Source organism: Chiroxiphia lanceolata, chromosome 7 (assembly GCF_009829145.1).
Source record: "Chiroxiphia lanceolata isolate bChiLan1 chromosome 7, bChiLan1.pri, whole genome shotgun sequence".
NCBI lineage: Eukaryota > Metazoa > Chordata > Aves > Passeriformes > Pipridae > Chiroxiphia > Chiroxiphia lanceolata.
The window spans coordinates 7,127,645-7,141,797 of record NC_045643.1 but is presented as its reverse complement, the minus strand read 5'-3'; the positions used below and the strand labels follow the sequence as shown (position 1 = coordinate 7,141,797).

The following is a 14,153-nucleotide window of genomic DNA, read 5'->3' as shown; positions in this document are numbered from 1 at the left end:
CTGCCTTCTGATCTACATGACGTGCATCTGCTTTTGGCAAGCCTGTGCCTGCCTCCTCCTCAGCTCTGCTGTTGCTCAACTAAATATGTCATTTATAACTGAGTTTCTTCCCCCTCTAAGACTCTCACTAGCAAGCACATCTGCAGAACAAAAATGATGAGCACCAAGTTCACGAAACCTGTATGGAGATGTTATGTTAAATGAGGAGAAAAGAGATCCCTGGTGCTCTGTTCTCACCAGCAGTCTGTTCCCAACAATCAGGATGTATTTATTCATGGCACTGAAATCAGCTCAGCCAGGTTCTCTGTGTATCACCTGCAGAACTTGAGGCAGGCGAGAGATTGTGCATTTCACGGTGACCCTACGCCTGCAGTGAAGAGCTGCTCACCGTGCAGGAGAAGCAAAAGGGACTAATAATCACTGTGAAGTTTTCAGTTACCCACACACCTGAACAGACAGTCCCTTAAATGACTTCCTCTGTGACACAATGTGCCTGATTATGAGCTTGTTCTTTCCTAAGACTGAAAAATATTCCCTGCTTCCCTGGCTGCCTGGCTGTTTAAGTACGAAAGAGGAAAGAAGGAGAATTGGCAATGGTAGTAGTTATTTGTGATTGCTTCTTCCTTCCACAGATGTTGTCCCCTGGGAATCCTTGCTCTCCCTCGAGCCTTGTCTACTTGTTTCTTGGTGTCTTTTAGGAGGAAATTCCCCCACAGCAGTGAATCACCTGGCTGGTACATCACCTGGGTGTTTTCTGAGACCTGCTGGGAGGATTTAAGTGGTCTATAGATTTTACATAACTCTCTAAATAAGTACACCTAATGAGTGCCACACATATGTTTGTGCTAATACACTTCTCTGGCTTTCCCATCCAAGCCCTTGGTATTTGTATTTTGTGCACGATCAAACAAATAATTAGAAGTAGGGGCAATGTCTGTCAGACATTTTAAGAGTGATAGGCTGTACTCCAGCTGTTTCCTATTTGAACACTTGTTTTATTTCTTCTCATAAACCTGTAACTACAATTTTTTTTCCTGGCTTTTTTCCCCTTTAGTGTTGTGCTGGCAGCTCAGAATGTCTCTGCATCGCTTTTGACTGATGATAGATCCAAAACTGTTCAGAATGGGGTTACAGATCTTCCATATTCAGTGAACTGCTTGGAGCAAGGTAAGGCTCCTCCACAGAGTCGTATCTCTGCTGAAAACCTGTGGTGCTGAGGAGAAGCAAACTGCAGGCTAATAAGTAACCACACAGATTGCACACTGTTCAGGGCTCAGCACATTGGAGTCTTCTTTCAGCTTTTTGCAAGTGCAAATAAAATACCTCATTTCAAACAGGGAAGTAAAAAAGCTTGGTTTTGTCAGGAGACAATGAATTAACATGAGTTTGCAGTCTCAGCGGAAGCAGAGAGCTGTAATTTTTTACTTAGATTTTCTTTTTTGAGGTGTGATGTCAAACTCTGCCTCTAGCTGTGGATTCTGTCAAAATCACCTCTGTATCGAGGCAGGGGCTGGGGCTGGGCTGCACAACAAGCTGTTGACATCCAGATTAGCCATTGCTCTAAATCCCTGTCACTTAGAGCAGAGGCAGTCCTGGACATCCCCCTCTGGCTGAGAGTGTGTGAGCAGGCAAGGGAAGAGTCCAGCATCTAAATGCTACAAGAGACGGATCAGGAAATACTGTCCATTCTCTACTTGTTTCATGGAGATTGGGGAAGTTGAGATGGGAAAGAAGAAAGATTAATGCAGTGCAAGTAGAGAAAACATGGAGATGGGGTTAGTGAGAGGGCTGGACACATGGGGATATCAAGATGAGTGTAAATGGCTATGGGGGACATAAATGATGCTGCAGACAAAGCTTATGTGTGAGGAGTTTAAAAGCATCCCTAAATGAAGGGAAAGAAACCGTACTTGGCCACCTTATCCTGCATTACTGATAGCAAAGTGCTCCTAAAGCAGGAGGAGAGTTCTGTTAGCACCTACATCACAGGGGCATGGAATTGTTCCTGAGATGGGAAATCATTTCTGTGATGCCAGGTAGCACCTTCACTTCCTTCAGAGAGCCAGGAAGAGTTACATCCCAAAAGAGCACTCAGATTTCTAACCCGGATATTGTGTCTTGTGGTAGGAGCCTAATTTCACATGTGCATGTTATCCTTGACAGATTTGCTGTACAGCTCTTTCCAGGTTCCAGAATTATGTGATCTTTACTAATATACTCTTTACATTTTTGTTGTAGATAAAGAAAAAAGTTTGGTGACCAGATACATTTGTAATTCCTTTGTTAACTGGAAAGACAAGCAGACTTTAGTGTCTGAATTGGAGGAAGTTCTAAGGTAAGACATTAGCTAAAGGGATATTACTAACAGTGTAATTCAAATCTATGATCTTTGCTCTAAATCACCTTACATTTCCACTTGCATTGATTTCATATTCACTAAAACACTTCTTTGTTCCCCTCCAGAAAAATAAAGTCACCAGAGATTGGTAGAAAGGACTCCAAGAGGTCCATTAATTCAGATGATTTAGAAGCCATACAAAAGCATCTACATCGTTTAAAAGGCTTTGAGGAAAAAATGAATAGAAGTGAATTAAAAACCTTAAATCTATTCAGAAATTTGAAGAATGAAACATTACAGAAATTGTATGCATTTCTTGAACTGGGAATGAATCCACATCATGATTATAAATTAAAGGAACCATATAATAAGGAAATAATTGATGAAATCTATAACTTCACATCACTGCAATTACTGAGTGACTTTAATGGGACTTCCATCTTTGATATAATGACCCAGTGGAAAGAAATTCAGAGCGCTTTAAAATTAGCTACAATTATTTGGAATCCAGTTTTGTTAAACAATTCTAATTTTAGTACATTACAGACTAAGGATGCTCTCAAAATGTTGCTCTCCACGAGTATGCCATCACTTCTAGAAGACTTCAGAGACCGTTTAAATGGAATGCAAGAAACAGCATCTTTGTTTTCGGATGATCTGCTGAAGCCTGTGTCCTACGGGAACTTTCCAGAGCAGCTCCAAGCTCTGCAGAGGATGTTTTTTGTAATGACAGGCACGAACGTGGGTTATCAGTACCTACTGCTGCCTGTGTTTGAGGTGATGCGGGAAGTGGAGCGCTCCTTGGGGGAAGCCTGGTGGGATGAGCTGAATGTCTACTGGCGCCTCGGGGAGAAACTGAGGTCGATGAAGTGGAACAACACAGGCATCATCGCCTACGGGCAGTTCTTAGAGGTATTAAAGAGCCATTTACGAAAGCTGAATAATAATTCAAGTGGTGTCTTCAGTGAACAGTTGGATCAGCTGTCAGAATTTATAACAGCCGTGTTTAAAGAGTTTGGGGAAAGCTCTGGAGTAGGCAATATCTCACTAGTCACCCAAGCCATCCAAAAGACCTTGTACATATTAAAAGACTTACAGCTGAATTATAATGTCACTAAATTAAAATCTATAGATCTTTTCTTTCATTTTGACAATAAAACCTTCAAGAGCTTGTCTGAACTTCTGAGGACAGGAATGAAAATCCTTCATTATACAAGGGACAGTGAAGCTTCCAGGGAAGAAATAATTAACCCTGTCTATAACTTAACACGTCTTCTACTGCAGGAGTCCAGCCAGTCTTCCCTACAGCCCAATACTTCCCTGGAGGCAAAAATTTGGGAGTTCTTGCATTCAGTCTTGAGTCCTTTCCTTGAGAACAGCAACAATGGTGACGGGACCCTCCAGAATTGCTCTTTTGAAAACGTGCTCCACGTAGCACTTGAGATGCTGTTTGAAAATGCCACTCTAAGGGAGTTCTTAGCCAGGAGCCCCTGCAAGGCCCTCTTTGATTCTATGGGCATGGAGGGTGGAACAGTGCACAATGACAGCTTTGCCAAAGTGTTCCAGCTTGCCATAAGAAACCTGAAACTGTCTCCACAGTTTTCTGCTCTCTACAAGAACAGCAGTGAACGCTTCTCCCAGGAGCTGTCGTGCATCACCCAATCTCTGCATTTTTCCCTGAGTTTCCTTTCCAAATTAAACCTTGTGTCTGAGCTGGAAAACTCTTGGGTGCAGGAGAAGGCAAGAGCTCTGACTGCTGTCACAGAGGGACTGCTGCAGAGTAATGTCTCCTGCCCCATCCCAGTCCAAGATGTGCTCCCATCTCAGCTTTTGAGCCTGCTGATTCCTACCATGCTGAGTGAAACAGTGCTGGACTCCCTAAATTTCTCTGACAGCTCAGCAGACTGGCATAGGCTGCCTGTGTTCTCCCATCTGTTACCTGCTGCTTCCATGAGGAACAGCAGCGTGTATGAACTGCTCCGGGTGGGCAGAGATGCCTCCATGCAGTCCGAGTGGGGACATTTCTCGCGGCTGTGGCGCGTCACTGGCAACGTGCTGACCTCCAAATGGAACCTAACAGAAGTGGGTGAATATGTGAAACTCCTGGAAGTTATGAAGAAAGCTCTAATCCTTGTGGACTTTGGGGTAGCTCCTGGAACAACATTAGTACGTCAGATCTTTCATCATTCCAGTGAAGGAATGAAATCCTCAGATCTGAATGATTTGTATGGTTCATCAAAACTCTTTTTCAATTCAACTTCTTCCATGGATAGCACGCTGGACTTTGAAAGAATATTTCAGGAAATACTTCCTCTGTATGAAGGTGGTGGTGAAGAATTCTTGTACTCTAATCCCTATGGAAAAGAAAATCAGGATGTTCTGACTATGGCTGCAGTGATTTGGAATGAGATAATTTCGAACAGGACTCATTTTAATACAGAGGATGCATGGGAGGTTATCAAAATGATTGCACTTGATGCAATCTCGCTTGAAGACATTGAAAATTATCTCAGCACAGATGAAAAAGTGTTATCATTATTTTCTGACTTCTTGTTGGCCTCTGGAAAGTCTGAAAATTTTGCAGAACACCTCTTGTCCCTTGAGCAACTTCTTGGTGTCGTGGCAGAGGTGAATACCAGTGATCATTATCTGCTGATCTCTTCTTTGTCTAAGCTAATGCAGAAACTCCTGGATTTCCCTCATTTAAGGCAGAGAAATGAACTGCAGGCTTTCTGGGAAATTGCTGAAGGTCTCCAGTCTGTCAACTGGAATAGTACAGACAGTCTCACTCCCCGGTCACTTCTGGACATGCTGCAAAATCAGTTCAGTATTGTGGAAAAGTACTCCAGTCTTCCCTTTGGTGAGGAACTGAAGGAGCTGCTAAACTTTACATCCTCCATGCTTGAGCTGTATGGGGAAGAACACTCCAGAGGAACCAACATCTCCAAGTACTTGCAGGCCATGCAAAGGAGTATCTCAATTTTAAAAGGTTTGCAGAAAAGGTATAATATCAGTGAGCTTGAAATTATCATCCTATTATTTGATACTTACAGTAACTATACCCAGAGACTGATTGAAATAGGGAGAGCAGGGATGAAAGTTCTGCATGACACCAACTCAAACAAAACATTTGCAGAAAAAATGGACATTGTCTATGATTTCTCACACTTGCTGCTGCAGGAGTTCAGCCAGTCTTCCCTACAGCCCAATGCTTCTCTAGAGGCAAAAATTTGGGAGTTCTTGCATTCAGCCTTGAGTCCTTTCCTTGAGAACAGCAACAATGGTGACGGGACCCTCCAGAATTGCTCTTTTGAAAACGTGCTCCACGTAGCACTTGAGATGCTGTTTGAAAATGCCACTCTAAGGGAGTCCTTAGCCAGGAGCCCCTGCAAGGCCCTCTTTGATTCCATGGGCATGGAGGGTGGAACAGTGCACAATGACAGCTTTGCCAAAGTGTTCCAGCTTGCCATAAGAAACCTGAAACTGTCTCCACAGTTTTCTGCTCTCTACAAGAACAGCAGTGAACGCTTCTCCAAGGAACTGTCGTGCATCACCCAATCTCTGCATTTTTCCCTGAGTTTCCTTTCCAAATTAAACCTTGTGTCTGAGCTGGAAAACTCTTGGGTGCAGGAGAAGGCGAGAGCTCTGACTGCTGTCACAGAGGGGCTGCTGCAGAGTAATGTCTCCTGCCCCATCCCAGTCCACGATATGCTCCCATCTCAGCTTTTGAGCCTGCTGATTCCTGCCATGCTGAATGAAACAGTGCTGGACTCCCTAAATTTCCCTGACACTGTAGCAAGCTGGAATAACCTGTCCATGCTCTTCAGTGTGGCACAGGATGAGCTCCACATGAACAACCTGCTGCAGAGACTGCACGGCGCCTTCAGCCTTCCCAAATGGAGTTATTACACAAGTGTCTGGGAGGTGGTTGACAGGTTCCTCAACACCAAAAGGAATCTAACTGAAGGAGCTGCCTTTGGAAAGTTGTTGAGAGCAGTGGCAAACAACTCTGCCAACGAGATGTCAGCTCAGGAAATCGCAGAAGCCAGCCTCTACATTCTCAAGGGGCTGAACTTCTCTGATCTGCTAAATGAATTCAATATAAGTTCTGGCTCAGCTTTTCACTCCAACAAAACTAGTTTTGGCAGTGTGATTGATATCATCTCTCATCACTTCGTAGTTGTGGCAGAAACCCTCTACAACAAGACCCTTCCTTGGTCTCAGGGTGACCACACTCTGTCACCAACCAGTTTGATCACACGGTGAGTTTGGGTTTTGGGGATTGTAATTGCATTTATGGGTAGTGACCACCATTCTCATTCTACATGAGAAGTATGTAATTTTCTTCCGTGGAGCAACCTAAGCCTGCAATCACCACAATTTAGGACATGAGGTGCAATGTGGGTTAAATTGAAAAAAAGAAGACTTCTCCTTGAGTTGAACATACAGCTGAAAGTCAGACTTCCAAAAATCTTCTGTTGGCATGTATCAGCTCACAGTGGAAGCAGAGTCCTTAAGGAGTCTTGCCACCAGTGGTAGGCTCTTTGGAAACAACTTTTTTGTGGTTTGATCCTCAGTCTCCCCTGGGTGTGCCTTTCCCTCTATATCGTGCATCCACGGTGAACATTTCAAGTATGTTTTCTTATACATAAGGTTTGAGAGTGAATGACAGCTTTGGGAGATAACAGCAAAAAGAATTGATGAAATAAAACTGGGAGGGTACCCACTTAGGAGAGATGGCTTTTATCTGGAATTCTTATTTACACTGTCAAGGAACAGCATCTACACAGCTGACAGGTTGCTTGCTGAAGTATCTTGTTTCTGAAAGAGAAGCTGATTTAAATTCCTATCTTATTTTTCAGATTTCTGTTTTTGGAATTTGAAAACACGCTCTTGCAGGTGACAATGAATAACAGCTGTAACCCTTACCTGAAGTGTTTAATAAATGCTGCTGAAGCTGAGGACAGAGAATTGACAGGTGATCATGATTTCATTAATGCTGTGGGACCTCGGCTGGAATGTGTCATGCCTGTCTTTTCAAAGTGTTTTGTCTAGTGGTAGGAAGGAATGGTGCTGCATGTTTTCATCTGCTGGTAATTAACTGGGGCTGTGAGACCTTGGGAAGCCAGACTCCTTTTTATGTTTGAGTTATGTCACATTGTGATTATAAGTTTCTATCCCACTCTATCCAGAAGGCACATCTACTCTTCACTATGTGATGACAGGTTGCTGACACTCAGATAAAGAAATCTTACAAATAGAAACCCGTTTCCCTTCACAGCTCTTTGTACCTGGATGACAGCAGTTATTTTTGAGAGTTAAGCTGTTATTTCACATAGATACTGATCATATGAGGTTATTGTAACACCTGAGGCTTTACCTGCTCACAGAGTGGGGATACCACATGTACTCTGAAGGGCACTGCCAGAATCCTGTTACCAGGGTGGGATGGATTTCCCTAGGAACAGAGCACCTACTGGGACTGGATGCATTATAATTCAGATTACCACCTAAGCCTTCCTCTGGGATTTCACAGGTTCTTGGCCATGTGAATTTGGTGGAAAATAGCAATGCTCAGTAGGCCTCTGAATAAAAGTGCTGATGTTCCTACCTGTGAAGTTTCTGCAAGTCTGGCATTTTTGTCTGGAGTAACTATTGTTTTTTTCTCTGCACAGAAAACATCACCCTGCTTTTGAAGCAAACTCATCTGAAAAAGAACTCTTTTATGCAAAATAATACCTCTGAGAAACATTCATCCATACCAGAGCTCCTGAAGCTAAAAGTGAGTCTGCTTAAAATGCTGACTTGAAGGACATCCCGCAGTGATACATGAATGTGCAATGGTAGTTTAGAAAAACAGCACATGGAAAAAAGTTTCTGAAAAGAACAGCTGATAAAAACTAGGACGGAAACTCTGTGTTCTGCCTATATTTGAAGGTCACCAGTAAACTGGGTTGAGGAACTTGTTCTTGTATCAGTCGTTAGTGAGTGTATACCTGTTTTTCAGAGAAGGTAAAGGTGTTCCTGTCCTCCTAGCCTGTTGGATAGAATGGCTCTGTTTTCCACCAGCCATCCCAAAAGGGTGGGTGCTGCATAGATTGCCAGTGGCAGCATATTGCTCAGTGCACCATTGGTTTTAAAGTTCATTGAGACTTAGCGAAGCACCTTGCAGAGCTGCGATCATTCTGGGATGCCTCTGCTTCAGCTGAGAAGTGGGTAGGGAGGAGTTCTCAAAGGCACAAGTAGGGATTAGACATCTCTGCCCTGCTGAAGATCAGGGAATTGTGCATCCCTAATTGACAGTTATAAGCATGACTGACTTGGTTACCGCTGTGCCTAAGGAGCTGTGCCAACACCAGCATGGCTGGAGTCAAGTCCCCACATGCTCCCTTAGCCCTACATGTCTCACAACACCAGAATGCGTTCTGAGATTAAGCACAAGTATTTACTGATGGAGTTCCCTCACCAGCTTTGGGTTTGGCAATGCCTCATTTGAATAAAACACTTCTTACCCCATGCACACATGATTGCACTAATAGCATTCATGCACTTTAGTCTATTGCTCCATATGAGAAATAGTATTAAAGAGTCCTTTTAAAAAATATAACAGTATACAATGCTGTTGCTGTGCAATATATCTGTAATAATAATATGATGAACCTCAGTGTGACAGGTACTCAGAGGCATAAACCTGAAAATAATTCTTCCCATAAGAGCCTGATAATGTAAATAATGATGTCAGACAAGAGGGAAGCCCATAATAGCAGAGTAGGCAAAGGATTATAATTTTACACGGGTTGGCAGATGTGGAAATCCTGACTTGTGGCCAAGTCTCCTTGCTGTGCTGTAGTAGATGACCAGGTGGTATCCGAAAGACTGAACCTGTTGGGCAAGGTAGATTTATTTGGTCTCTGGGAAGATTAACTGGTAAATGGGTAAGTCCAGATGGAGTATTGCTATGCGTGTGTGTGGGGTGGGGGAAATGATATGTTAGGGCTTGCAAGGTTTATTAGATCCAGCCAGGTCTGCTACAAACTCATGTAGGAACAATTGTTATGAACTCTCCTATTGAAGATCTTTTGAATGAACCTAAAAATATATATATTAAAATCTTAATCCTAAGGAGAAACAGAAAGGGACAGCTGGACTCTTTAAAACTTGCCTTTTACAATTCTGTCATCTAACTGGTATTTGTGCATTTGTCTTCTTTCGTCAAAACCTCCTTTGAAGATCTCTCGCCTACGGGATCTGACAACCCTTCTGTGTGACTATGAGAGCTTCAAGTCAGTCCAGCAGCTCTGCCACCTCCCCGAGGTTGGCTTTGGAGAGCTGTGTGAGCAAGGCCAATCCCACGAGCAGCTCCTTCGCGCTGTGGAGCTGGGCAGTCACGTGGTGACCGATGTCCTGAATCACAGGAGAATCTCCCGAGAGCTTCAGAATGTACTCATTGGGGATGCCATGAACATGCAGACACAGCTGAATTGGTGAGGCTCTTCCCAGAGTTAGACTGCTTTAGTATTCTGTTTAGGAAACGACTTCTTGCCTTCTTTTCATGTTCTCAGTTTTGTTTGTTGTTTTGTTTTTTCCAATGTAGGCTTCAAGAAAATGTACCAGAAATTGCTTTCTTTCAAGAGATTCCTCAATATATGGCGACTTTGAATTCCATGTTTAACATCACTGAGAGTTTAAAAAACTCTAGCAAGCAAGGTACTTTTCTGTGTTTACAGTGTTGGTACACCATCACTGGTACCATACTTTCTGCTGGAAGTCCAAAGAATTGCCTAACTGTCAGGAAGAAGTGATATTAATGAAATAACAATGCCCCATGTCCCATGACCCTTGGGATCCTTTATCTGGGGTACCACACTTCCATACTTCACCTGAAGTCCTCTCTGTATGCTTTAGATTGCTGTGTGTCTGGAGAAAGCTGTTATGTCAATTTTTCTTTGTTCTTTACAGAAAAGTTAAGAGATGTGTTTAAAAATGTGGACCAGCTCAAGGAGGATCTCAAAAACGCAACAGGAATGTCTGCAGCCAGTATTGATGCTCTTCTGGAAACACCTCTCCCAGAAAACAGCAGTCAGGTAAGTTTGCTGTCATCCTGTTGGGAGATCTTGTTGCTTTCTACTTCTCAGGCCATTAACACCAGAATTAGTTAGTGAATGCAGCTGAGCAGATCACTGCATGTGTGACAGCATGGAGAGGGGTGGGTGATCCTGTAGGGATAGACAGCAGAGCACATTATGGATTGGAATCACCACCAGGAATGTGGCCGGAGCAGTCACTGATGTCAGTCCCTCCACTGGGGACCAGGAGCCATATGGTCCCTCTGGCTGTCAGCAGTGGCTGGTGCACAGCCGGGCCCTGACTGGAGAGGGATGGCTCTGATCCGTGGCAGGATGTGGTTCACTGGGACAGACTAATGAGGGCTGGGCAGCGCCTTCGGTGGGGTCCTCAGTGCTCAGAAGTTGTCGCAGTCCAGATGGAAAATACACTTGTAACCACATCTCATGGGAGTACTCGGGGTCCAAAAATAGCCTCCCAGAATGAGAGATGAGCTTGCCTTCCTCAGCCTCCTGTGCAAGCAGAGCTCCAGATGCTTTTCCTTCCCAGCCATCTTCTCTGGACTGAGCCCCAAAGAGCGAGCTCTTTTCCAAGCTTCACATGCATCAGTCAATGAGAAATTGAAGCCACAAAAGATTTTACTATTGTGCAAGCTGGGTGGTAAAACACAGGCCTTAGGATTTGTCCCTGGGAGAGGGAGTAATGGGTAGACATTTCCTGGTTCTCGGGGTTGAAATATGACACTGTGGAAAGAACAACAGCACAGCAAGATTAATCCGTGCATAGTGGAGCATGCAGTCCACCCCTAACAAATCCATCTTCCCTCTGTGCAAACACAGCTCATTTCTCAGCTCCTACAGCTGGAGTCCTGTAGTGTCGGTCCCGCTGACCCGCAGCTGCGAACGGTGGCAGAGGAGTTGTGCAAACTCTCTCTCTCAGAGAGGACTCGTGGGACCTACATCCTGGGGGTCACGCTGTTACGGCACTTAGACGTTTACAATTTCTTGTACAAGGTTAGTGCTGGCTTTGTAGAGTGATTTCTGTAGTCTTTGCTGCACGCAGTGGCTGAAAGGTCATAAAATATCATTGCAGTGGCCAGAAGCTATGAGGATTTACACAAGCCAAAGATCAGGCTTTGCTCATGCAGTAATTTTTATTGCATATCCATGCTGTGACAGTGTGGATATAAATGAGAATCCCAGCTGGTGTAAACCAGCAAACCTCATTTAAAGGCACTGGACCTACTCTAAATGCCTCCCTATCTGCTAGTATCATTTATGTGCTGTCACAACCTCTTGAACATTCCCAACTGACCCAAAAATAAGGCACTGGGCTGAGTAGTTTTATTCCTTGAAGAGGAAAGCCCTGGAAAAAGTCTCATACAATATCTTTTTCCTATCTATTTGGAACTACAAAGTTATTAAATGATTCAAATATCCCACAGACACAGCTGTAGAAAGAGCAGGGAAGAGAACATCCACAGATAAATGAGTACATATTTAAAAATGCTTATTAAATGAGAATGCCAATGAAGTTGGGCTCAGGTCAAAAGTTACTCGTAGTGTTTGACACCTATGCTTTGTGAAATGCTACCACTTAGAGACCTGATTATATCCCAACCAGTAGCTGACACACATTTCCCAACTGTGGGTGTTTGGAAATGTGCACTGTTCAGATTATGTAAAATTCAGGGGAGTGGTTTGCAAAAGCACTTGGGGATTTAGAAATACAAATCCCATTCATTTCCCATAGGACATCCATCCTTTAAGCCTCCTAACAGTTTTGGAAATCCCACACTCCTTATCTTTGAAGTAACACAATGTAGGTGTGAACATGCACGTGCACACAGATTCCTGCTAATCGTAATTGACTTCCTTCCTGCTTCTTGTAGATGTTTTTCCCTAAGGAACTTCAGCAACCCATGGACAAGATGTTAGGCCTTCTGACAAAAATGAAATACTTCAGACACCAGGTTGAATCTGGTGTTGATCCATTGCTACAAGCTATTCATTCCCTGAAAAAGCTCCGGCAGTCTAGGAAAATGCCACTGACTAAGGTACGTGTAGTCTGCATGGGCTTCGGAGGCAAAACACCACTGGAACAGTTTCCACAGTAATTTCTTACCCTGGAAACCACATTAAACCACATTAAAACAAGAAAAATCTCTATCAAACTTGTCCAAGGCCTGGTTGGGTGGTGTATTGAACAACTTGGTCTAGTGGAAGGTGTCCCTGCCCATGGCAGAAGGGTGGAACTAGGTGATCTTTAAGGTCCCTTCAAACCCAAACCATTCTGTGATGGTGTGCTGCCTTCCTGGGAAAGCTTTGATTTGGAGCAGTGGGACCATCATGTGCTCATGACAGGGGGATACAAGGAACACATGCTGTGGGAGGGACACTTGGAACAAAAATACAGGGGATGAACAACTGTCTTGAAGGAGGGAGGACTTCCAGCAAAATACTGGAAGGGTCAGCTGGTGAAAACCTCTGGGGAACTGCCGAGTAAAGGCAAATCCGGTAAGTTAACAGCAAAACATTGCTCTGGCTTTACTGTGCATTAGATCACACCCAAAGCCTCGAGCCTGCACGAAACATTCAGTACAAACATATTACTGCTCTGGCAGCTGCAGTAACTTCAGCACGCACTACCTTCATCCAGCACCATGTCCAGTCCCTCTCAGATCCATAGTCAGTGAGAACACAGATCAAGGAATCGCTCCTGGTCATCACTTTGCCTGCACACTGTAGAGCCACGTGCATTCATGGACTAGGTGGGGCTAGGGAATGTGCACATCTGTGTGACAAATTCTGTATTGTAACCCAGGGCCTATCTGTGTCAATAATAGGGAATTCCTCTGCACACATTGTAGGCACTTCCTACATTGGCTCTCACACCTGGAAATGAATTTGCCACCACTGTCATAGCAGAGGTTAGCCAAAAAATGCATTATTTCCATGGACAATTCCTTTTTTTGTAGAAACAAACTTCTCCTAAGAAAGCAGTGTAAACATGTTCAATCCTTGCCTTCTCATTCTGTTATTTCTCTTTTCTCTCAGAGTGGGGTCCTTTCAGTGTGCAGGATTTATTTGCATTTTGTCTTTTCTGCAGGCATTATTTAAACCAGCCACATTTAGGATAACACGGGGCTCATTTAAGTCCATGTCAAAAGTTCTCTGCAACCAGGAGATCACACCCCTGTTCTTTGAGTCCTTGCTTCCAGATTTTGGAGACCCCACAAACAACAGTTCTTACACGGAGGATGTCTATGTCCAAAAGCTGATGAGGAAATATGGGATTCCTCAAGACTCCAGTAAGTCTGGCTTTTCCCTAGGGCAAAACCATTTCTCTGCTATTTCCAGAGAGACATAGTGCTGAGCTGTTCTCCTATGTGTCTCTGAGGGCTGCAAGCACTCATTATTTATGCTAGCTGAAGATCTGCACTGCCCTAATTATTGGAGCTTTATTTCCATAAATGTTCAAAGGAAAACTGCCTGTACAGCAGAGCAGTGCTTGACACTGCACTGTCTCCCATTTGTTGATGATCTGGTCTTAGGGCTCGACAGGTCACTGCTTTTTCTTGATATGTAGTTTTTCTGACTGTACTGACATTATTAGCTCCTCTGAGTTCACAAAACTCCATTTAACCTTCGAGCAGATAATCTTGGCTTAAACAGTGAGACTCTTGTTGTCTTGAGTTCAGCAATAGGAGATCTTGGGGGTGTATTGCTTTTGTCAAGATGCATTAGATCAG

At 43.8% G+C, this 14,153-nt stretch overlaps 1 protein-coding gene across 1 annotated transcript in view; it reads left to right on the top strand.

The window, feature by feature from the left end:
- The window catches only part of ABCA12 (ATP binding cassette subfamily A member 12), an 82,572-nt gene that overhangs the window by 25,000 nt on the left and 43,419 nt on the right, over positions 1–14,153 (top strand). The window contains 11 exon segments of the mRNA XM_032693397.1: positions 1,055–1,167; positions 2,239–2,335; positions 2,464–6,600; positions 7,201–7,316; positions 8,014–8,120; positions 9,569–9,822; positions 9,933–10,045; positions 10,298–10,422; positions 11,242–11,415; positions 12,294–12,458; positions 13,511–13,712. Of these exon segments, the coding sequence (XP_032549288.1) occupies positions 1,055–1,167; positions 2,239–2,335; positions 2,464–6,600; positions 7,201–7,316; positions 8,014–8,120; positions 9,569–9,822; positions 9,933–10,045; positions 10,298–10,422; positions 11,242–11,415; positions 12,294–12,458; positions 13,511–13,712 (5,603 nt within the window).